This window comes from Rosa rugosa, chromosome 2 (genome assembly GCF_958449725.1).
Source record: "Rosa rugosa chromosome 2, drRosRugo1.1, whole genome shotgun sequence".
Taxonomy (NCBI): domain Eukaryota; kingdom Viridiplantae; phylum Streptophyta; class Magnoliopsida; order Rosales; family Rosaceae; genus Rosa; species Rosa rugosa.
Window position 1 is genome coordinate 51892679 of NC_084821.1, and position 23782 is coordinate 51916460.

Below are 23782 nucleotides of genomic sequence, written 5' to 3' on the forward strand. Positions count from 1 at the left end.
CGGGAGGACCAGATCCTCCACACCATTAGCACACTTTCATGGGTGTCTCTGCAAGGGAACTGGCATGGCATCGGTATTGCAATCTAAGATCAGAGAAATAATGTTCTGGCTCGTTCAAGTATGAACCAGTCTGCAGAATAAAAGCATACTCCAAAAGGCGTACATGCACTTATAGTTTTGCTCAAGCTGGAAAATCTACTAAAAACCTTGCTGGTGATTTCACTCCATTTGTACTTGTTTCAATTTTAAGCTCGCTTTCCTGAGAGGAAGTTCTAGACTTCTACTCTGTGCTAACTTGGACAATTGTTGTATTGCTCAGATTCCTCAGAATCTCAGATCTTGATTATGACGTCTAGCAATCTAGGACCTACCATCTGTTCTTGCTGTTTTCGTCTGATTATTTCAATATAGACTGCATTGTTTTGATTTATAGTAATTGAGGCTCGGCAGTGTACTGCCTGGTTTATCCATGTCATGAAAGGTTACACACCAACGCAATAATAACGCACTAATGAATTTCCAAAATTAGATTCACTGATACAAATAATAATCTAAATATGTTGCAGGCAAAATCCTAATGACTAAAAGCTTGATTTCATAGGATATATAAATGCAATTGTAGAAGTTCCCATCCATAAATACAAAACAATGCTAAGCCTATGCATTACTGGCTGACCAGAGGTTTTCATATTTTCATACAGTAAGATGATATAGAAACCTTACAGAATATGCCCACCAGAATAAAAACCTTTGGCTAGCTATCTATCATTAACAATCAGGAGGATAAAGTCAAAAAGCCTAACGAAGCAACAAACATCCCGAAAAGATAAACTAGTACAATGCATTACTAATTGAAATGGTGCTGTAAAATTCATGTTTTCAATATTAAACATCCAAATCAATTAGTATTAGTTGCTCTGTTGATTATTATCAGGCTAGTATATATAGTGTATACATTATTTTAACTTACAATTGTGAAGGAAACAGATACAAATAAGATAGCTAAGGTAAAACATTATTTGGCTAGGTAAGTACATCAGAAGATACATACTTAATAAATATCTAAGATTAAAAATTGTATAAATAATTAAATATTCATGTACCGAAGAGTTAACTTCTAACAATCAGTGGAAAGAGGGTACTGACAGTATTTTGGGTTCTTCATGCACAGAAAGAACCGCTCATAAGCCGATGCCATCTTAGTTGCAGTGAACATCGAATGCACATAATTTTTGCAAGCCACCCCTTTCTTCTTCAGCACATTAGACCCATCTTTTATGGCCGACTCCAAAGCCTCAACAAAAGACTTGACATTGGGTGAAAAAGTGTATCCAAATTCTTCACCCACCACCACTGTCCCAACAATGCTTGGATAGTTTGGAGTTAGAACTGTCTTCCCACTTTGCATTGCTTCAATCAATGTTAGATCAAGCCCTTGGGGCCTCAATGTGGGGTTCACAAACAGATCAAGAGCATTGTAAAACTTAGACAGCTCCAATGGCTCCAATGCTCCTAGAACCTTCACATTTGGGCCTAATTCAGCATACCTTCTTCTCCAAGGACCTGACCCTGCCACAAGCAAAAACACGCCGGGGTTGCGTTTCACAATTGAAGAAAAGGCTTTGTAAAGAAGTGGATGCCCTTTGTCCCTAACCAGCCGCCCTGCCACTCCCATCACAAGGCTCACATTGGCAGGCACACCGTGTTTTTGTCGGAACCTTGCACCTGCTTCTTGGTCTGGCACAAATTCTGTCTCATCAACGCCATTAAGTATGACATGCACATTTCTCTGTGGGATCTGATAGATGTTGACCAGAACCTCACCAGCACTATTGCTTATGCATATATGCTGCGTATAGCTCTTAAAGAACCGAATCTCCTCAACGAGCCTTGGCATTGCTTCTTGAAGCTCTGTCATGGGCTCTAGCATATCCCCATTTGGGTCGGTGAGGAGTTGTTGCAGTAACTTGGAATGCATTATTTCGTACCATATCCCATGCCAAGTGACAGCCACATTAGGCAGCATCTTCGCACGCCAATAAGGCAACGAAACACTCTCGGTGTGCACATAATCGAATGCCCCATCCGAGTTAACTTTATTGAAAATTTCAAACGCTAGAGAACAATTAACAGAGCCATGATCATTAGCTGCAAAATAAACATGAAGGTTACCTTCATGTATGTCCCAATGAGGCCTCCTATCTGAAGGCACAGTGAAGACATGAATCTCATGACCCTTTGTAGCAAGTGCTTGGTACAATGTGGAAGCATGGCGCTCCATACCACCCGCGTCTGCACCAACTGGCCATGTTTTGGAGAAGACGGCTAGCTTGAGCTTTTCGAAAGAAGGACCGAAACAGAGTTTGTTCCATGGGAATTTAGCATCTCTAAGATCACCATTGAATTGAGTGTTCTCATCACCCCCAAAAAATGGTTCTTGGGTGTTCTTGAGTGATGAAAGGAAGAGGAAAAAGGAAGTAAAGAGTAGAATCAAAGTGAGAATGGTTGAGAATCTAATAGGCATGAAGTTAGAAGATGAAGAGCTTTTGCAAGTTTGGTGTTTCAATCCCATTATTGCTAAAACAAGGTGTGATCCTTATTCGGATGATATGAACTTGTTATAAAGTCTTGAATGTAATAAAGGCTTTTAGGCCATTGATGGCGGATCTCCTCGAACTTGTGAAAACTCTATAGAACTCTAGCACATGGCCTTTGGTCAACTCTATTTTAACTTCTGGAAATAAACTTTAAACCCTTTTATGAGTGCCAGGAAAACACACGAGGATGAAAGCTGAAAGAAGTAACCAAAGGACATAAATGCTTTGTTTGCTTCAATGTGTTTTAATCACTACACTTGGTTTTTTCCTTTACTCGCCAAAAAGAAGTGACCTTTCCACAAGCAAATAACCAAAACGACAACACTAACAGACAAAACGACACCCAGTCAGTCAAAAGTCAAAACACTTATTGCTTCTACAGAGAAACCACTCAGCATCGTCTCCTAGCCTTGACACTCAATTTCCCTAGAGTTTCAAAACAAAAGCTTTGCTTCTTTCTTTATTCTTGATGCACTAAAGTAGGAGTCTTGTCCCAAAATCCCAACCCTAATTCAATTTCACGTTTGAGGGTTTCTCACAATTGCAAAATCAGGGTTTTTTGAGTGTATTTATTGTAAGCAAAACCAATACCCTAAAGGGGATGTAATAAAGTTAGGGGCTTTGTCCCATAAACCCTAGCCCAGTTCGATTTCGATCAAAGCAGTCAAATCCCAGAAGAAAGTTACCACATTTGGATTGTTTTCGAGGGTTTCACCTAGAATGGTTTCAGGCCCACTTGTTGGAGACGAAGCCAGCAACAGATTCTATTCCCGGAACACCCAGAATCCCAACCATGTCATCCGCCATTCGTCGGAGCAGCAGCAGCAGCAGCAGCAGCGGCAGAGCTTGATGCAGCAGTTCCGAGGCGAAACGGCGTCGGTTGACTCCTCCAACAATGGGCTCGCCGAGCCGGGCAATGGGCCACGTGGGTATTCAAAGGTGGGGGACAAGGTGAGGATTTGCTTGAACTCCAAGACTGACATTAAGGGGATCAAGTGGAAGCTGATGGGTGAGCTTGAGCAAGTGAGGTGCTTGGTGAGGAACCTCGAAGCTAAGGAGGCTCAGTTTGCTGAAGGGTATGGTATTTCTCAGCTTTCAGATACTAATTTGGTAGATAATAATGTTAGAACTACAATGCCATTTAGGGGTTTAAGTGTTTGTACGGCGGAGAATGAGAATAGGGGCGGTGAGTTTGTGGAGGAGAAGAAGAAGAAGAAGAAGAAGACTCCGAAGGGAGATCAGAGTTCTAGGAATTCAAAGTTACCTCCTTCTGGGGGTAACAAGAATAGGAAGAGTGAAGTTGGGCTGTTGTTGGGGTCGGATAAGAATTCGATTAGATTGTTGAAGAGTTGTAGTACTTTGCTTGAGAAATTGATGAAGCATAAGCACGGCTGGGTGTTTAATAAGCCGGTAGATGCTAAGGGGCTTGGCCTGCATGATTACTATAAGATTGTTAAGCATCCGATGGATTTGGGGACGGTGAAGAGTAGGCTGGACAAGAATTGGTATAAGACGGCTGCTGAGTTTGCAGAGGATGTGAGACTTACATTCAATAATGCCATGTTGTATAACCCGAAAGAGCAGGATGTTCATGTGATGGCGAACCTATTGTTGAAGTTGTTTGAAGAGAAATGGGTGGCTATAGAGGATCAGTATAATCTTAATAGGAGAGTTGAAATGGGTAGTGATTCAGAATTGCCGACCCCTGTTTCAAGAAATGCTGAAGCTCCTGCTCAGAATAATATTAATAGGAGGGTTGAAATAGGTAATAATTCAGAATTGCCAACCCCTATTTCAAGAAAGGTTCGGGCTCCAGCGCATAATATTAATAGGAGAATTGGAATGGGTAATAATTCAGAATTGCCTACCCCTATAACAAGAAAGGTTCAGGCTCCTCCTCCTCCTCCTCCTTCTCCTCCGCCTTTGGAGATGAGGACTCTGGATAGAGCAGAATCTATGACAAAGCCTGTTGATCCCAAGTTGAAACCTGCAAGTGTTGGTCATCCAGGTAGAAAGCCGGTTCCAAAGAAACCAAAAGCTCGGGACCCTGACAAAAGGGATATGAATATGCAGGAGAAGCAGAAGCTCAGCACAGACCTTCAGGCTTTGCCTTCTGAGAAACTAGCTAATGTTGTCCAGATTGTTAAAAAGAGAAGTCAAGGGATTTTACAACAAGACGATGAGATTGAATTGGACATTGGCAGTGTTGATCCTGAAACACTTTGGGAACTGGATAGATTTGTGACTAATTTTAAAAAGAGCTTGACCAAAAATAAGAGAAAAGCTGAACTTGCTCCTCAATCAGTAGAAGAATCTGACTATGCTATGCATGAGGTAAGGCAATAAATCATGTAATATTGAAGTCCTCTGCTTTGTTTTTCCTTTCTTAAGTTCTTTTGGCTTATACTTTGACTTTCATCTTTTGAACTTGCAGATTGTGGCACAAGCCACCGCAGAGGCACAACATGAGGCCATAGCAGGTAATAATATCCACTGGACTTTGATTTATGCTCATTGTTGGATCTTGATGACAGTATATTTAGGGGAGTGAAATCCACACTCCCCATCTTACAACCTGCACTCCTCTTTTCTTTTTTTGGTTGAAATTTTGATAAGAAGACAAAATTTAAGTTACTAAGAAAGAAAACATGGAGTGTGGATTTCACTCCCCTATATTTATTGCAAACTGTTTGGGCTAAAGTTTTTACCCCATTTAGCAGTTGAATACAACGACAATGCATCTTCCCCAGTTCAAAGAGAAGAGCGAGGTGAGAATGTGAGTGGATCAAGTAGTTCTAGCAGTGATTCTGGATCCTCTTCAAGTGGTAAATAACATTATTTTGCCTTTCCTATTCATATAAGGTCATAGGGCTGTCTACGATGGTAAATAATTAATTTAGTATGTTATCTTCTGTACAGATTCAGAGAATGGAAGTTCCTCTGGAAGTGGATCATATTCAAATCGTTGACAACTTAAGTTGATTTAGTTGAGGTAGGCAGCACCATCTTGGTTAATGAATGTCCATTTTCTTGTCATTATGCGTGTGACCGTGGTCAATTTGCTTTTGAGGCTTCTGAAAGCATTTAACGTTGAATCAACTTTTGAATATCATACAGACACTTTTATCATTAGTAGTATGCAGTTATTGTTGCTTCCACAATTGCTTATAATTGAGCTTCTTTGATCTCGGGAACCCAAAAAAGGGAAATGGAAAGAAACTAAGAATGATGAGCTTTTATTGATTGTGTGACTTGGTAACCTGCTAGTTGTCATTTTGGGAAATTAACTTGTTTCTTTTCTTCTCCTCTCAGCCCTATTTTGGAAATTAACCTGTCAATTGATAAATTCAGAAATAGCAGTCACAAGAGTTGTGTGTGTACGTTTCAAGTTTTCTGTTGTTTAACCATAGTGATTATCGGAAAACAAGTAGGATATGTACTTAAAATATATTAAATCCTTCAAAGCATTTTAAAACTTGTGGGTCACATTGCAGACTTTAACCCATTACTTTCTTTAAAATTCAAGCTGTTTTTTCCTTCACATTTCACATTTCTGTGTTCCATATCATTAGTCATATATACTTTTACTGCACTTGTTTTTTTTTTTTTTTGTATTTATGTCATTTTCTGCTTAGCAGGTAGTGATGTTTTCATCTTGTACTCTTGTACAGGGGCTGATCCATGTACAAGGCTGTCTGGGCTACAGGCCTACAGTCCAACCCAAACTTCTCCAGTAATCTTTCAAATATCATAAAATGTACCAGAATTAAATTTGTTTTCCACAGACCAAATGGTTAGGGCATTCGTTTCTGTATCCCAGGACTTGGGTTCGGTTACTAGTGGAGTCAGTTTCTTCCTTCTTCTTTCTTCCTTTTCTTTCTTTCCCGGGACCTGGGTTCGATCACTAGTGGTGTCAGTTTCTTCCTTTTTTTCATATTTTCCCTTTCTTCTTTCTTATATTACTATTTTCATTTTCTTTTTTTCTAAGCTATTCTTTTTTACTAATTATACATGAAACTATTTCTAGCTTTTATCTTTTTTTTTTTTTTTGAAAGGGCTTTATCTATTCTTTTTCATAATAGGATTGAGTATGGTAAATGAGCTGGATTTCTCTAAATTCATTTATTTATAGTTGGTAATTAATAAAATACGTATCACATAGGTATTAAAAATAAACTCAATATATATCATTTTGAAATTTTTGTGCTTTTAGCATGGAAAAAAAATTAGCTTATTGTTCTAGCCCACCCGAACTTGACATCCTGGATCCGCCCCTGCTCTGGTAGTGGCTTTCAACCCTCCACTCTTTAACTTTTTCAATTATCATGACATTATTTTAGAATTCTGAATGCCTTCTCTGTTGGGATCACCCTACTTGTCTTCTATGGTTGGCCAATGTGTACTAGGTAGCTGGGCAACTTTTTTTGTTTAAATCATAATGCACATCATATATGTATGGGTATCTTGTGTGCATTCTCATGTGTGCATGATGCGTTTGCTCATGCATCATGAAATATTCTTGGGGTTGGATCCATTTGGATGAAATGACTTAACAGAAAAGGGTTTGGATTTGACAGAAAGGTTATACGATTTTTATTTTATTTCATAAAGAAAGAAAGAAAGGAACCGTCGAACTTTCATATAAATTTTGTATTTGAAGTGACTAGATATGAATTTAAAATATATAGAAAGAATCATCTGAAATCCATGTGGTTTCTTCATTTTCTTCTATTTCAATCTTGTTATGGATTATAATAGTTTAATCAAAGCCATATCACCTTATTATATTGTTTAGATTTCTAGATGTGTAGAATCACTCCCAAGTGCACCCTTGATGATTTTAGATTATCCCCTCTGCAATATTCAATTGAAAAGATGGTTAATACCTCTACAGTTGGAGGGTATACTAAATTCTGTGTTAATATTACATAAATTGTCTTGCAATATTTGAATTAAGATGGCCTGTGTGCTTCGTCCATCTATGAATGCATGTGCAGAAATCAACATTTTTGGATGAAATGTTATAGAACCTTGTAGTTAAGAGTCTTAATCTTGGAGATGTTTATGATCCCTGGATTTTTTGTTGTATATGCATGTCTCTGTATTGATCATGATTATCTGTTATTATCCAAATTCAAATCAGATTTTTTGTTGTATTAGCATATGAAGTTTGTAGCAAAAAACTCAAATCAGAGTGGTATTGCACTTGATCATGCACATGCATGAATATACCGTCATTCTCTAGTTTATTTTGCATAGCTCTATGTAGATATCTGATGCAAGTTTTTCTTACAATTTTCTTGACAGCTCAGAGTTTTAGGGAAGCTTTTGTTCAGCCTGGGATATGGTGTGTAGAGGAACCATCCACGGCGATCCATCCTAACCCGAGTTCTCCATAGGTATTTGTTAATGTGGCACAATTAACCTAAATGGTGAGGGTAGGGTGGGGAAATGGGCTAGGTTTAGGGTTAGGATAGATTAAGGGTTCAATCCCTTCCAATGTAACCTGAAAACAATATTATGGTTACAGGAAATATTTTCTATGATAGTACGATTGCAAACTGGTGCTTGCTGTTTCCAAATCAAAATGAATTTAGCTTTGACTGGGGAACCATGGGGTTTATTTTATAAAAGGATATTTGCTTGCAGCCAGGGTTGGGATGCTGAATTCAACTGACATCTTGATGACTTGTGATCTAGTGTCTGTCATTGAGACTTTTAGTGTATGTTTTTAACAACGTTTAATATTTGGTGGTGTTCAGGAAGGAAAATGCCAATTTTTCAACCGAAAATTAGTTGTCGCATTCTGGTTGTCTTATCTTCTACCTTGGTCTTGTATTTGTAGCAGGCCTTTGTGATTTCTTTAGAAACACAGATTAGAGTATTTGCATCAGATGCATGGTAGAGATCTATGGGTTTTATTTAGTTAATCCTCTTTCAGCATTTGGCAATTGTGTTATCTTCTACCTTGGTCTTGTATTTGTAGCAGGCCTTTGTGATTTCTTTAGAAACACAGATTAGAGTATTTGCATCAGATGCATGGTAGAGATCTATGGGTTTTATTTAGTTAATCCTCTTTCAGCATTTGGCAATTGTGTTAGGGCCATGAGCTGTGGAGTTCAAGCTACTCATGAATTTTTTTTTTTTTTGGTATTTCTTTCGTCGACCACTTTCTGCAAACAATGAGAAAACCTCTTTTGGGTGAAAACGTACAAAGCTGACCTCCTTATATTCCATCCACAAACTCCAATGTATCCATGTCGTCATCTGGACCATAAACAGAGAATATATCTCAAGAGAATATATTCCTCCTTAACACCGCACCTTTGTTATCATCTGGGTCGCCATCTGCAATGGATTGCAAGATGCTCATCTCGCACTACAGATGACAGCAAGCACTCTTTCTGGTACTTTGAGAGCAACACACACACTGCAGTGTGTCTAAGTTTTGACATCCAAGCCACTTAAAAGAAAACTAATTTTTATTGTCAACAATAAATTAAAATTAAATTGGAGGTGCAACCCTTGAGGCTATCATTCAAATACCATTATTTCTCAAATGGCAGCTACCCAAAAAAATCCAGTCAAATGACTAAACACTATTCAACGTTTTTGATCAAGTTCAAACAGAGTTAACTCTCCCATAACACGACTCTGGGAATTATTGACACAACATTTGGTCCTATTAGAGCTTACTCCAATAAAAACAGCAAAGCCGGCGCTGCTGGCAGCAATAAAAATACAGCACTACTTGGACAAATGCAAAATTTGGATGGGTATAAGGATGGGTACATAACCCCATCCCAAGGCATTGATCATACTTTACACTAACTCTGGTTGGCGAACTTGAGACCCTTCTCAATAGATGATTTGAGCTCAGGCTTCAATAGTTCCAATCCTTCCTTTTCAAAGTCCGAGAGAGGACCCAAATCCAAAACTTCCTCCACACCATTCTTCCCCAGTCTCACCTGCAAACAGCAATTAATATCATTAATCAATATAATGCTACTCACTTGGGCAAATATTTATGACCAGAAACTGACCGGAACATGATATCTAGACCATCTGCATCCTAAGAATATGCATGATGGTGCAAGATTTTAGCTCTAATGATCATGCAAGTAACCAAAATGTTTGACAAATATCAAGAGTCTCCCATTAATCAATGATATAATAACTGGTAACAAAATGATGGAACCAACACATGTTGAAACAGAAACATTCATTAACCAAAAGGCACGGTAAACACGTTTTAACAAAGCCATTTTCACACTACTGTTCCTAGAAGGTAGATACCAGGAAACCATCAACGGCCAGACCAGTGAAGACATACCAATTAACATGACAACACTCAAACTGTAACAATGAATACAGATCTAAGCTATAAAGCCAATTACTGGTGCATTAAGAAACCCAAAAAAGCTCGAAAGAAATGAAATCCCAATTTTGTTAAGCTCACTAACCTTGGAAGCAAAGAAAGGAAGTTCAGTGATGCTCGATTGCACATACGAACATTCCACAACATCTGGGACCCCATTAAGTCCCTTCAGACAAGCATCAGCAAAAAGAGCTCCAGCATAACTGCAAGATACAAGGCAAGTTAGTAAAGAGAAGAACATAGATTTCCTTTTTGTTTATTCCTACAACTGCAAAAGAAAACATAATCCATGCAGCACAACTTGATAAAAGGAATATAACGCCATGCAACAGCAATGGAGACCGACATTTTAAATATACATGGCGCTGGTTTTATCTAAATACTTACGCCATAGACAATGTAGCAGATCCCTTTCCAGCTTTGGCTTCCACAACTTCTGTCCCTCCATCCTGGGTTCTCTTTGTCAAGGCCTTGATGTAATCATCAGGCAAATTGGCTTTTGGAGTAGCCTACAACACATTCAAATAAACAGCAATAAATTAGCCAAGTAAGTCAACACAAACAAAAGAAGATGCAAGAACACCACTTCCTCGAATATCATTTAATCCAACACCAAGGTTTAGAAAGAAAAAAAAAATACACACCTGAGAAAATAGTGGGAGAATGGTAATGCCAGCGTGGCCACCAACAACTGGGACATTAACCTCTGCAACCACAAACATAACGAAATGAAAGCTTAGTAAATTATTCAGCTTCTAACCCAACAAAACCAAAATCATGAGAATTACACCTAGTCAGTTGCAAGTGTCAATCTTCCGCAAAGCCAATTGAGCAATATAACACATATAATACTAACATAACTAAAAGGAACGAAATTTTGCGAACACATACCAGCAACAGGGACATTGGCCTTGCCAGCATAGAAAGTCTTGGCCCTGACCACATCAAGAGTAGTCACACCAAACAACCTCTTCTCGTCGTAAACCCCCGCCTTCTTCAACACCTCCGATGCGATGGGCACGGTGGAGTTAACAGGGTTGCTAATCATGTTGATAATCGCCTAGCCACACCAATCAACCCAAAAACCGATTCAATTACACACACAAACCAATTCAAAACAATCCGAAACGAAGAGCAATTAGAGATACTCACATGAGGGCAGTACTTGGCGATGGCGGAGGTCAGAGACTTGACGATGCCAGCATTAATGTTGAAGAGATCGTCACGTGTCATTCCAGGCTTACGTGGCACACCGGCGGGGATAATCACGACGTCGCATCCCTCCAAGGCCGCGGCGAGCTGATCCTCCCCAGCGTAACCCTTAACCTAGAAAATCACCACCGCAAAAACCCCCCCAAAATGAATCAGAAACCGTCGGATCGGAGCGAATCAGGCATCAGTTTAGAGACTAAGAAGCAGAAGTACCTCAGATCTGGTGTTGATGTGGCTGACGTCGGCGGCGACGCCGGGGGTGCCGGCGATATCGTAGAGGGAGAGGTGGGAGACGAGAGGGTTGAGCTTCATGAGGAGAGCGAGGGGCTGGCCGATGCCGCCGGCGGCGCCGAGGACGGAGACCTTGCGGTGGGGGACGGACTCCGAGGAGTAGGCGCGGCGGGCGACGCGGTGGACGGATCTGACCAAGGACATGGATGGCCTCATTTTTCTTCGCTCTTTTTTGCTTTGGGAGAAGAGTTGATGAGGCAAGGCAAGTGATGAATACTACAGTTGCTAGTGTGGTGTGGTATTTATGGGTAGTTTTGGGACCCCCTATTTTATAATAATTTAATGGAGAAAAAGTTAATGTCATTTGATTCACCTAGTTAAAAAACAGGTTGATATTTACTGTAGTCTAAATTGAACTTTAGGTAGGGCTTCACGTTTATGTATATTCTAAGAATATGTCGTTTTCTCCACTCTTGTTTTTTTTTTGGTTAATTCATTTGACACGCTCAACTTGGGGTTTAAGAGAGAGATAGCGCCGGCGTCAAACTTGGGTTTTGTGTTCGTCGAGGCTAGAGATGGGTTTGGATGTTGTTGAGGCTCTTCTGTTTTTTCGCCGTTGGTTTTTGTTGTGGAATGTGGTTACAATAAAGTGTAGTTTGTAGCATAACGATATATTGTTCGTTTGGCGGACATTTTGAGAGAGTTGCTTTGGTTATTGCTAGATTTGGTGCGTATAGGTATCCATGCACATGTATATTGAAATACTATTCATGCAAAAGTGAAAAGAGAGAATCTGGTTTACAAAAAGAGGGTGTCAATTTTACTCTCCTTTAAATTCGTTGTACCTTCTAATATTTAATTCAGCTAAGTAATCTATCCTTTATTCGTGAAGTGAATTCCGATTGAATCACCAGCATGTTACAGTGAAGAACTCGTGGAACACAAATGCATCGTCATATTTGTCATCTTGAGCTCCATCTCAATATGATTTTGGATAAGCTTCACCTTAGACTCGTAGCACTAACATTCACGTAACTCATGCCTCGCTCACTGAGTTCAACTACTTCACTGAAAACAAAACCCTCAGCTATGATCTTTTACTCGACACAGCCTTCAAAGTTCAAAGGAGATTGCATTTGGACGTCTATTATGATCACTTCGAAAGCATAACTATATTGCATTCAGGGCTTATTACCAAAACCAGAGATATTTTGTTGGGAGAATTATATGAACTCTCTTTCCCGAAGGGAGAAAGCTAGGTCAATACATCTTTTGTGACAGTCTCATTCAAAGGGAAACAAATCTTATTTTAATGTCAAACACCCTAGAGAATCTAGTGCCACAAGATGATCGACGATTGTCATATCGATGCCAACAAGAGCAAGGATGTCGAGGATACTGTTATCAAGATCAAAACAAGAACATTTCCACATGGCGTTTGGTGCATATTTATATGGGAGTCCAAGTTTGTATGTGAGTTGATCCATTCATGTTACGTTGTACGTTAATCGCTTTACAATGACTGAATGACATTGCAAAGATGCTAATATTTTCGAGACTGTGAAGTGCAATTCTCGAAATCTATCTAGAGTTTCTCTTCTCTAATTTGATTATTCATGTATCCATGGATGATTACGAATTTATGATTCTATATATATATGGTCGATCTTTTGGGTGGTTCTTTGATAATATCACTTGGAGTTTCCCTGATGTTACGGCTTTAAGTTAAGGGTCTCTTTAGATTCTTAACACTACGTACATAAGAAATCCAAGCATCAACTATGTTGAGAACATCAATCTAGCTTCTAGAGGGAAAAGTCGAAGCATCCTAACATGTCATCATGAAACTGATCTTCTGGATCAGGTAACTCATCTTTTCAGTTCTTGAGAATATTATTATGAAATAAGTTTTCAGGTAATTATAACAGATTTGGTATTTCTTGTAATGTACCTAGTTAATGAACTTGGAGGAAACTTTAAAATCCATTCTGTATATTAGCATCTTTTATTTAACAGAAGTCTATTCTGTTTTCAGATACAATGTCTAAACTTACAGAAAGATTAGAGAGCGTGAAATGGAAGCTTCCTGAGATACCTTAGAAGGTTTAGAATTTACCTAATTTTTCTGAGCATGCATGATAAGGTCAAAGACTAACTTTTTGTTAATGATGAATGGAAGGGCAGGCCATCAGTCAGACTCTATCGCCTATCGAATAGAGATATGTGTAAGATGGGAAAAGTTGTTCTTCAAAAGTTCGGAACAGGCTTTTCTCAATGTGATGTTGGAGTACTGTTCTTGTTAGCATTTCAGCTTAGGAAACAAGGAGATGGAGTGAGTGAGTGACTGGTTTTATGTTTCCAAAAGGGATCCACATTCTCTGTGAATGACGTGTGATACACTGATATGAGACATTAGATAAAGAAATAGGTTCTGTAAGAGTAGGAGTTCCGGTGCCGCGGCCTACAGAGAGTTTCAGTGAATCTGAAAATGATAAAGGATATGCTTTTCTGACAGCATCGGTACTGAGGCTGTTTACGAAAACGCCGGAAAATTTGGTAAGAGCATGGGGTAATTTTCTCTAATAAGAATCGGTATGCTGACTTCTATGGGGAACCATTCCCGAAATTGAACGTGCAGCCTGATCAGGTGGTGTTGGAGGGCATTCACAGACGATTTTTGTTTGCCAAATATAATCTGTTCCAGGTATATTTATTGAGCATGTCCAAAAAGTTGGCTTATGGCTTTTTATACAGATTTATTTTATATATATATATATATATATATTTATATAGTATTCAAATGAGCTTTTAATACAGAATTGTAGAGAGAAAATGCATTACCTAGATGCCTTTTGAAATTCAGTCAAAAAGTTGTAGAACTCTCTTGGTGAAGAACTACCTCCTTGCTCCCTACGCAATAATAAATACTCCATAGCCTGAAATAATTCCGAGCGTTACTACCCATTGCAAACAATAATAACATGATATAACAAAGTGCATAAGATTCTAATGAAAAAAAAATCAAGAATGATTGTTTGAATTATTCAAAAGTTTATGTAATATCAATGAATCAAACAAGAAGAGAGCTATACTTATCTGTAACCAATTGCTCTGGTTGCTGAATTGGAATTTGGAATAAGACCCGCATCAAGAAGCCATCTGGCCTCAGACAAGATACCATCAGTTCCTGCAGTAAACTAAATGATGAGCTTATGTAAAACAAATGAAATTTTCTGATTTGATTCGAGAACACAAAGATGGATGATCAATCTGTAGTAATGTACCCCAATATGACTTACCTGACACCATATCTTCACATCGCCAATCAATTGATCTGTATAGATCAACCCTTTGGTTTGAGAGGAAAAAGCAAATGAAGTCATAGTCCAATTCCTTTGATTTAACTTCCTCCACAACATCAGCACAGGAACTAATGTCATTAGTGTCTGCTACACTAGAATCACATTCTTTGCGTAAAGAATCATACGGAACTTCGAAGCTAGGCAGATGGAGGTGATCCACTAGACTGTCATTTCATGAAAAAAAAATATATATATTCAACCAGAGAGACAACAATGATTTAAGTTATCAACAAAACACTTATGTTTGTCATGTGTCTCTCTGTTTAAAGAATGTATAGTTTAAGTCCCTATCTTTTTTGTTTGGGGCGGGGCTAGGGGGAGATTCCATTATTCACATATATAAGCAGAAACATTACAGACTAACCTTGATGATCTCCAGGCTGCGTCTTAATCGGTACCAATCATTAGCAGCCAAAAATTAAGCCTTAGGGTCACCTGCTTTGATCACCAACTGCACAGCTGCATCCCAGTGTCCATTTCTTTCTAAATCTGCCAACTCAGAAGACACTTCAGATGCGATCTCTTTTGAGGCTTTGCGAACATCTGGTTTTCCATATATTAACCTGATCTTTATAACAACAAATAATGTTATGAATACAACCGAAAAGAAGAGAAAAACACATAAATAACAGCATCCCTCTAAATTCCAGAGTGTATCTGAATTCAACCTGAAGAGACTGAGTTAAATGGTGCCAATATCACCAACAAACATAGAGTTGTCTTTTCAGAAGATATTTATTTACCAGGAAGGCTATTTTATCAACAGCTAAGTGGCATTTCTGTGACTTAACATTCTAACTTTAACATAATTAACATATACACTAATAATAAGAAAGAGAAAATTTTGTAGAAAATATTTACACAAGAACATAGTGGCACCTACCATCGCAAGTACAATCCAGTGCCACCAGTAACTATGGGAACACGGCCATTATCAAGAATACACCTTGTAGCTTGCCTTGCATCCTCATAAATTGTCCAACAGAGTAGTCTGAAGAATAATACATGTGTTAAATTGGGAGAACAGATATATCCAAAGTTCCAAACATAGCAGTAGAAAACTCAACATCATTTAGGCATACAACTAGAACCATCTTTTAAAGCCTCCAAGTTATAGCAGATGAGAATATATATACGATGATGCATTTCTATCTGCCCTTATATTTAGTAGGCAAACACACCTTCAGATGGGTGCAATATGTCAACCAGATGATGTGGTACTTCCTGCACCAAAAAAGAAAAGAAAAGGAAGAAGCTAATAATTATTAAAATGGCATTGACCTAATAAACCAGAGAAGCTGAGATTTTGATGGAGGCAGAAGCTTTCCAGTCATCAATTATTAGCAGTAGAATTCAATATCATGTTACATGAACCTATAATGACTAAAAGAAAAGTCATAAAAACCTATCTTCAATTAGACTGTTTTCTTTTCTTTCAGTATAAAAATTATTTGTTTACCAATATGATAAAGTGTTCACTTTTTCCATGATCTAAGGACCTGACTTTTGCAATTGGTAAGAGTTGTTCTACACTTCTATCTATATATGAAATTTTCACAAACAGTTATAAAAAAGTCCATAGCACAGATTTACTGCATCCATTACTATTCCTAAATTGCACAAAAACAGATAATAATAGTTCTGGATAGTATGTTCAGACTCATTGCAGAAGATACAGTGATCTGCCAGAGCTAGACAGGCTCAAATTCAAGTCAGATCTTAGGGACAATCCAATCCAAAACAATCATGTTACATATGTTTTAAGAACACCTAGAGCTTTTTAAGTTGCCTATCTTCTTATGATACTAAATTTTCACCATAACGATGGTTAAAACATAAAACTAACATGAACATGAAATACTTTGGAAATCCATAAATTGAATTTCAGTGTAGAAGCATGCTCAAACATATTTCTCAATTAAGAAAGCACCTTTCTATCACCTGGAGAAGGCTTTCCCGATCCAACATCAAGACCCCGATATACCTGTGCCGCAAAAGCCATATCAAATGAAGTCACTTTAACCTATATTGCACAAGTTGTAAACTGCTCTAATTCTGAACAAAAGTAAATCAACAAAGACAATGTGATTTCGATGGAGATTGCTTATCTCATCTTACACTACAATGTTTCTTCTGTCTGAATGTGTTTTTTACTTCAATTGCTTATCTTTTTGTTTTGTGGACACTATAAGCAGGCCTAAGAATTACTGGTTATAGTCAGCCTTCATTTACAGATCAACTAGAGCTCCCCCTCTTCTTCATTGTTCTATACATCTTCCACAGTCAATCCTTCTATAAGCAACCAAACTAGCTCTTACATAAGTTCAATGCATCATAACAAGTACAAATTTCAATACCCAATTCAGCAATACATGCTTTACTTCAAAAAGAAACCACATTTTCCCATTTTCCTTTAAAACTTTCCAAAAAGCCAAAAACTTGAAGTGGGTATTGCAAATTTGGTCAAACCTGGACAGAGTCGGCGCTGATAATCTCGCCGTTGAGCACCTTAGCGAGCTCGAGTGCCAGCCGGCTCTTCCCGGCTCCGGTGGGCCCCGATACCACGATCACCTTCTCCTTAATTATATATATATATATATATATATATATATCAGCGCTTCTCCAGTGTGGACGTCCGCACTTTTTGCTTAGGTGCGGATTTCCGGTTTTGACCCACTTTCCGATCACATTTTCACATCTTAGCCGTTCAGTTTTTAGATCCTAATGTATAGATCATCTCTGCAAAATTTCAGCCAATTTGATGATCGTTAAGGCATCCAAAATTGCAATTTACACGAACGAACCGAATCTGTCGAACCGGAACCGTTCGTGTTAATTGTTGTAAATTGCAGTTTTGAATGCCTTAACGATCATCAATTTGGCTGAAATTTTGCAGAGATGATCTATACATTATGACCTAAAAACTGAACGGCTAAGATGTAAAAATGTGATCGGAAAGTGGGTCAAAACTGGAAATCCGCACATTTTTCTTTGGTGCTGATATCTGCACCTGAGCAAACTTATATATATATATATATATATATATATATATATATATATATATATATATATGATGTACTGGTCATAGTTCTTTTATGGGGAAAATTTAGTTTTGAAAGTGAATGAGCACTACTGATTTACTGAATACTGATAAGATTTTAAGGTGTAAGAAAGATTTATTTTATCAATTATTGCACACTGAATATGTATGGTCACTTCAACTTGTATGATGCTTTTGCAGCTGAAGCATTATAGATATTGAATTCATGGCTTACTAGTTATCACCAAAACCATAGATTTTGTAGGGTGAATTATTTGAACTCTTTTTCCCAAGGGAGAAAGGTCAATACAACTCGTGTGAGTCTTATTCAAAGGCAGACAAGAACAAAAAGATAACATCACCCTAACTTGTTGCTATTTGGCGAGTCGAACCGATTTATATCCAAGCCCGACTTATCATAGCATGTTCATCGTCACCCATCTCCGGGGACAACTCTAATACCATAATTTATCCGCTCTTACTTACCTCAAGAGATCCACCCGACTTGAGAAATGTGGTGACTAATTTTGGAAAATCCACAAAATGTTGGATTTTGAAAATGCACATGTCTATCTAGTGCAAACACATCGAGTTGTTGTATTCAATGAGAAGCTACGAATTTTACTTGTTGATTCCCTTAATCAACTCAATCTACAAGTACGGTCATGAATATGTTGCGGTAAATCAAATTTTGTTGAAGTAGAATTATCTGTGCCATTGTTTAGATAGCCATCTCTAGCTACATTATGTTTAGTGAGTATATATGTGTATCGCAATCGCAAATCTCAACAGAAAAAAGAAACTAGACGAATATTGAATCGACTAACAAACAAATACCCAAAAAGAGAAAAATTGAAGTATTTTTATTTTCTGAGTAGATTTATAATTAATCGAATATTATAAGCTGAGCGAATGAATCGATTAACAAAATAAATAAATATATATATATATATATATATATATAAAAAGAAAAAGAATTAGAGTATTTTTATTTTGTGACTCGATATATAACTAGTGGAATCTAACATTTCATTTTATTTTGGTAGTTATATGCCTTTATAGTCAAGCCCAAGGACTAAAATATCGAGTTTCGAGGAAATTTCGATGGTCCCGGAAACGGAAATTTCAACGGAAATATCGAGGATATATCGATTTCGGTAAATAATAGAAAAAAAATTATGGAAATTTTAAGTAAAACTTTTAGATATGTTTATTTAATCAATTGTCTACTATATATGAAAAGAAAACCTTAATAAACATTGTTATATAGTAATTTGTAATAATTTAAGATGAAACAGTAAATGCTGAATCGCCTACAACTCTGAAAATTTTAGAAATAAACATCTTTTTTTTTTTTTTGATGGTCGGAAACCCAATGGGATAGCGCCATGTATATTCTTTGTACATATCATACATTACACCTTGAATTGCATGAGTAACTTAGAATCACGTAGAAGACTTATGAGGTACAAAATTCAAAATGTAATTGATTGTTCTATGTTAGTTATTGATTGAACATTTACCTAAGTTTTCAGATTCGTAGTCAAAATGAATATATATTAGAATGTTGCAATGATAACACAAGTGTAGGTGCAGCAGAGTTGGCTAAGGCTCTTGCTCAAAGAGCAATGAAGTGACCAAGGTTTGAGTCTTGGTGACTTTGTTGATTTTTTTTTTTTTGGAATTTTTGGCCAACTATATGTCAGCCACATGATGTTGATGTTGCATGTGACTGATGTGAGAAAAGGTAGGAAGAGTCGGAAGGTTCCGGAAATTACCCAAAATTTCAAAAAATATCGTCAATTTCTCGATATTTCCAGAAATTTCGGGAAATTTCTAAAATATCCATCGAAATATACTTGGATTGTCACGGAAATTACCCAAAATTTCGCAAAATATCATTAATTTCTCGATATTTCCGGAAATTTCGGGAAATTTCCAAAATATCCGTCGAAATATACTTGGATGGTCACGGAAATATCGACACAAAAAAAAAACGAAAATTTCGATGAAATATCGCCGAAACTTTCGATTTTTTAGTCCTTGGTCAAGCCGCGTATCAACTTTCTTATTCTAGTTAAAGTTGCTTTTTTTATGCTGTTATTATTACGTATTCTGGGCATGCAATTCTCCAATGCAAAAGTTGCATTCTTAATGTAGCCATGCATTAATAATACTCTCACCGACTCAATAATTGTCAAGGACTCAAGAGTGAAAGAGTTCAGTTTTTGAAATTCTCAATCGGTGGTGCTGGCAATGAAGAAGCAAGAACAACAAGAAGCTCATCAGATTCAAGCTCCAGCTCAACTTGAGTTGGATATTCCTCAGGATACACGTCCAGCACCTGCTCAGCCAACAATGCCGGCAGCTGCCGAAGCACTCCAAGCACCGGCTCCGGATCTAGCACTCCAAGCACTGACTCCGGATCGAGCACTCCAAGCACCGACTCCGGATCGAGCATTTTGCACTCCATCCCGCCCCTGCATCTTTGGGACAGCCGTCTCAAGTTATCTGCGGCCTGCACTCTTTCAGGATTCATCAAGAACGACTATATATGCTTCGTTTTCTCTACGTGCGTCATTCTCCTATTGCTATGTGGATTTCCTATCTACCAGAGAGCGTTCGCGTGGATGTATATAGTGCTCATGTGCCTTGCATTATTCTTCTGGAGCATGATCTTCTACAAGGCCATCAGCTTGGTATATGCGAGCTCAACTGAACCTCTTAGCAGCTTAGATATCAGGTCGTTTACTGGAGGATTGTTGGTAATGATTTGGATTTCTTTTGTCGGATTAGTCAGCTTCCTAGTTTCGCTAGGAAAGTGGGTACACAAGAGGATGCGGAAGCCTGCTTGGTTTTTACTAACTAGTGTTTCATTATTCTGCTTAGTTGTAATGTTATTCACTAACATATTGAGTGAAACACTATGTGCTTAAAACCATTTTAGTATTGGTTGTGTCGACAAGCAAATGGATTCACCGATAAGCTATAAAAAATATTAGATATCAAGATAAAGATAAGATGTGAGTTTGTAAACCATTTGTATGGAAATTTTTTGAATCCTATATGTATGGTAAACTTAAACGAATATGAATATGTCGTTCTAATATTAGCATGGTCTATGACTAGTATTTGAACTTGGTTAACTAAAAAATTTGTTGCTAATATTATTTTCACTTTTGTACAATCACTTTGAACTCTATACAAACATTAACAGAATGAGTACTAGTATTGTTAACACCATTTACCAAGCTTACGCATAGAAGACTACGCATAATGATCATATACATTCTAAGTATAAGATTTAGAGGATGTATATATGTATTGTATGTATGCAACAATGTATTGTATGTATGCAACAATTGCCATTTGCTTGCAACAGAACAAGTCTAGAGTTTGCTTAATTTGTTGTTTTCTTTAGATTTTGTTTGGTTTATGTTGCAGTTGCCTGCTGCTGTTTTGTCGTTTTATTCAAAAAAAAAAAAAAATTGTTGTTGTTTTGGTTTCTTTCTTTAAAAGTGAAAATTTGTGGTTTAGAGAGAGATAGCGCCGGCGTGAAACTCGGGTTTTGTGTTCGTCGTGGCTAGAGATGGGTTTGGATGTTGTTGAGGCTCTTCTGTTTTTTCGCCGATGGTCGTTGTTGTGGAATGTGGTTATGATTAGGCTCGGCCTTGCTGCTGGGCAATCTTGGCAACAGCCTAGGGCCTCAAAGCATAAGGGGTACCAAATGTAAAAGCCCATTATATATTAGTAATATGTATGTATTTGCTATGAGTCCATTTTTATAATGATAAAGATAGAAAATGTTAATCAAGAGAAACTGGAAAAGTCAAGATAGTTGTATTTAATTAGAATTAATGTTAGGATCTCTCTCTTCCAACCATTTTTCTCTTTCTTTGCAACGTCTTACTCTCTCTTCTTCCATAAATCAAGAAGAAACTTTTTCTTTTCTCAACTTTTCCCTCCATATCTCTCTCAATCCCTCTTCCCTCACAAACTCATTTGAGTCATTGCCTCAACTGATAATTTCTTCCTATTGATTTCTCTTCTGACATTTTTTTCTTCTTCTTTTTTTTTGCTGCAATCTCTAAAAATTGGGGTTTTTGAAATAATAAGAGGTATGTTTTCTGCTTTTCTAGACTCCAATCGAGAATGAGAAAAAGATTATGTTGTTTCTTTTAAGGAGTTTGGTTAACCTCAATATTGATGCAAGTTTTGTTTATAATTTTGCTTGTGCAATAGAGGTTTTTCATTGGTTGCATGAATTTTGCAGTAGAGTTTGACAGTTCATAATATATTTGTTTTTTTTTTTTTTTCAATTAAGAGACTCACCATGATTTCCAAATGGTTGAATATAACTATTGGTGTGATGACTTTCACTTATTTAGGCGTTTCCATTTTCTCTGGCGGCCCAAAGCGACTTCACTTTCAAGGGCTTGCTGATAAAGTTAAAAGTCATTTCTCCCAATGGCATGGAACCTCTCTTTCTATGGCTGGGCGTTTAAATCTGGTAAATTTAGTGATTCATAGCATGTTTTCTCATAGTTTCTTCATTTATGCTTGGCCTAAAACAGTGTTATTAGACTTGCGAAGATGGGTGAGAAATTTTATCTGGTCAGGTAATGTGCTTACTGGTGGGTTTTCTACTGTTGCTTGGAACAAGTGTTGTGCTCCCAAGAATGAGGGTGGGTTGGGCCTCAAAAATTTTCCAGTTCTTAATAAATCTTTTCTTCTTAAAAAGTTCTGGGATCTCTTAACATCCTCTTCTTTAGCTGCAAATTTTATTCGCCATCGGTTTCTTGACAAGTTTGGGCAACCGTGCAATTATTATAAGCGTTCCTCTATTTGGCCTGGGTTTCGTCCTTTATTTATTGATATCAGGAAAGGTTCTCAATGGGTTGTCGGCTCCGGTTCTAAAATTGATTTTTGGCATCTTGATTGGTTAGGCTCTCCCATTGTTGAGAGGTTACATATTCCGCCTGCAGTAGCTAAGACACTTCAGTCTATGTTATCTTCATTCATTCATAATGGTACTTGGGTATGTTCTGTGGAGTTACAGGCTGTTTTTGCACCTATTTGGAAGGATGTTGTTGAGGTTACCCTCCCATGCAAGGCTGGTTTGGAAGACAGGTTGGTTTGGAAAGCGGCAAAGGATGGGAACTTAACAGTTGCTTTAGCTTATGATTTAAAGCGCACTCATTTTTCTAATGTTTCTTGGGCTCGGTTTGTTTGGCATTCAAGTTTTCGCCCTAGAAACTCTTTCATCTTATGGAAATTTTTGCATGGACGTTTGCTTACTGATGATATCTTACAACGTCGGGGTTTCCATCTATCATCGATCTGTTCTCTTTGTCGTCTTGGTAATGAAACCTCGCATCATCTCTTTTTTGATTGCCCATTTGCTGCTTCTATTTGGGGGAATGTATTGGACTTGTTTCAGGTGGCTACTCCTTTCGATGATATTAATTCTTTTTTTTCTTATCCAATTCGCCATGGTTTTGGTTCCCATTTGAGTATTATATGGTGGGGTATGATTGGAGCTGGTTTTTATGCTATTTTGCATGCGAGAAACGCTATTCGTTTTCAAGATTCCATGCTGTCGGTGAGGACATTATACCATTCCATTCGGCTTCAACTATTTGAGATTGACTCCCTAAGTAAGGGAACCATGAAGAATTCAGTTGTTGAGCTTTGCATTTTGCGTCGGATAGGTGTTCTTGGGAGACCCCCTAAAGCTCCAAAAATTATAGAGGTTATGTGGCATACTCCTTCTATTTTACAAGTTAAGGTTAATACTGATGGTGCAGCTAGAGGCACTCCCGGTCCCGTAGGTTTTGGTGGCATCTTTCGTGATCATTTGGGGCGTGTGCTTGGTTGATTTGCGGGGGCTCTTGGGGTGGCCTAGCTTTGGAGGCTGAGCTTCAGGCAGTGATTCATGCTATTCATATTGCATCACAAAACG

General features: G+C 37.8%; 3 protein-coding genes and 1 pseudogene across 6 annotated transcripts; 1 reads left to right on the top strand and 3 right to left on the bottom strand.

The window, feature by feature from the left end:
• Positions 1 to 878: 878 nt before the first annotated feature.
• On the bottom strand, positions 879 to 2703 carry LOC133728142 (uncharacterized). Its single transcript, XM_062155555.1, has one exon. The coding sequence runs from the start codon at positions 2570 to 2572 to the stop codon at positions 1118 to 1120; it is 1455 nt and encodes a 484-aa protein (XP_062011539.1). The 5' UTR covers positions 2573 to 2703; the 3' UTR covers positions 879 to 1117.
• Positions 2704 to 2976: 273 nt separating this feature from the next.
• On the top strand, positions 2977 to 8208 carry LOC133728141 (transcription factor GTE3, chloroplastic-like). Of its 4 annotated transcripts, none has more exons than XM_062155551.1 (5): positions 2977 to 4931; positions 5032 to 5077; positions 5315 to 5422; positions 5517 to 5589; positions 7905 to 8208. In XM_062155551.1, the coding sequence occupies exons 1-4, from the start codon at positions 3318 to 3320 to the stop codon at positions 5564 to 5566; spliced, it is 1818 nt and encodes a 605-aa protein (XP_062011535.1). In that variant the 5' UTR covers positions 2977 to 3317; the 3' UTR covers positions 5567 to 5589; positions 7905 to 8208. The 4 variants fall into 4 exon arrangements, with proteins under 4 accessions (XP_062011535.1, XP_062011536.1, XP_062011537.1 ...); XM_062155552.1 differs by having other exon boundaries at positions 7910 to 8208; XM_062155553.1 differs by lacking the exon at positions 7905 to 8208 and adding an exon at positions 6269 to 7898.
• Positions 8209 to 9122: 914 nt separating this feature from the next.
• LOC133728143 (malate dehydrogenase, mitochondrial) lies at positions 9123 to 11696 on the bottom strand. The gene is made up of 7 exons (XM_062155556.1): positions 11401 to 11696; positions 11128 to 11301; positions 10867 to 11035; positions 10620 to 10681; positions 10363 to 10484; positions 10061 to 10178; positions 9123 to 9565 (listed from the first exon to the last, which is right to left on the bottom strand). The coding sequence occupies exons 1-7, from the start codon at positions 11632 to 11634 to the stop codon at positions 9425 to 9427; spliced, it is 1020 nt and encodes a 339-aa protein (XP_062011540.1). The 5' UTR covers positions 11635 to 11696; the 3' UTR covers positions 9123 to 9424.
• Positions 11697 to 14255: 2559 nt separating this feature from the next.
• LOC133730958 (tRNA dimethylallyltransferase 9-like) lies at positions 14256 to 18387 on the bottom strand (annotated as a pseudogene).
• Between the last annotated feature and the right edge of the window lie 5395 nt (positions 18388 to 23782).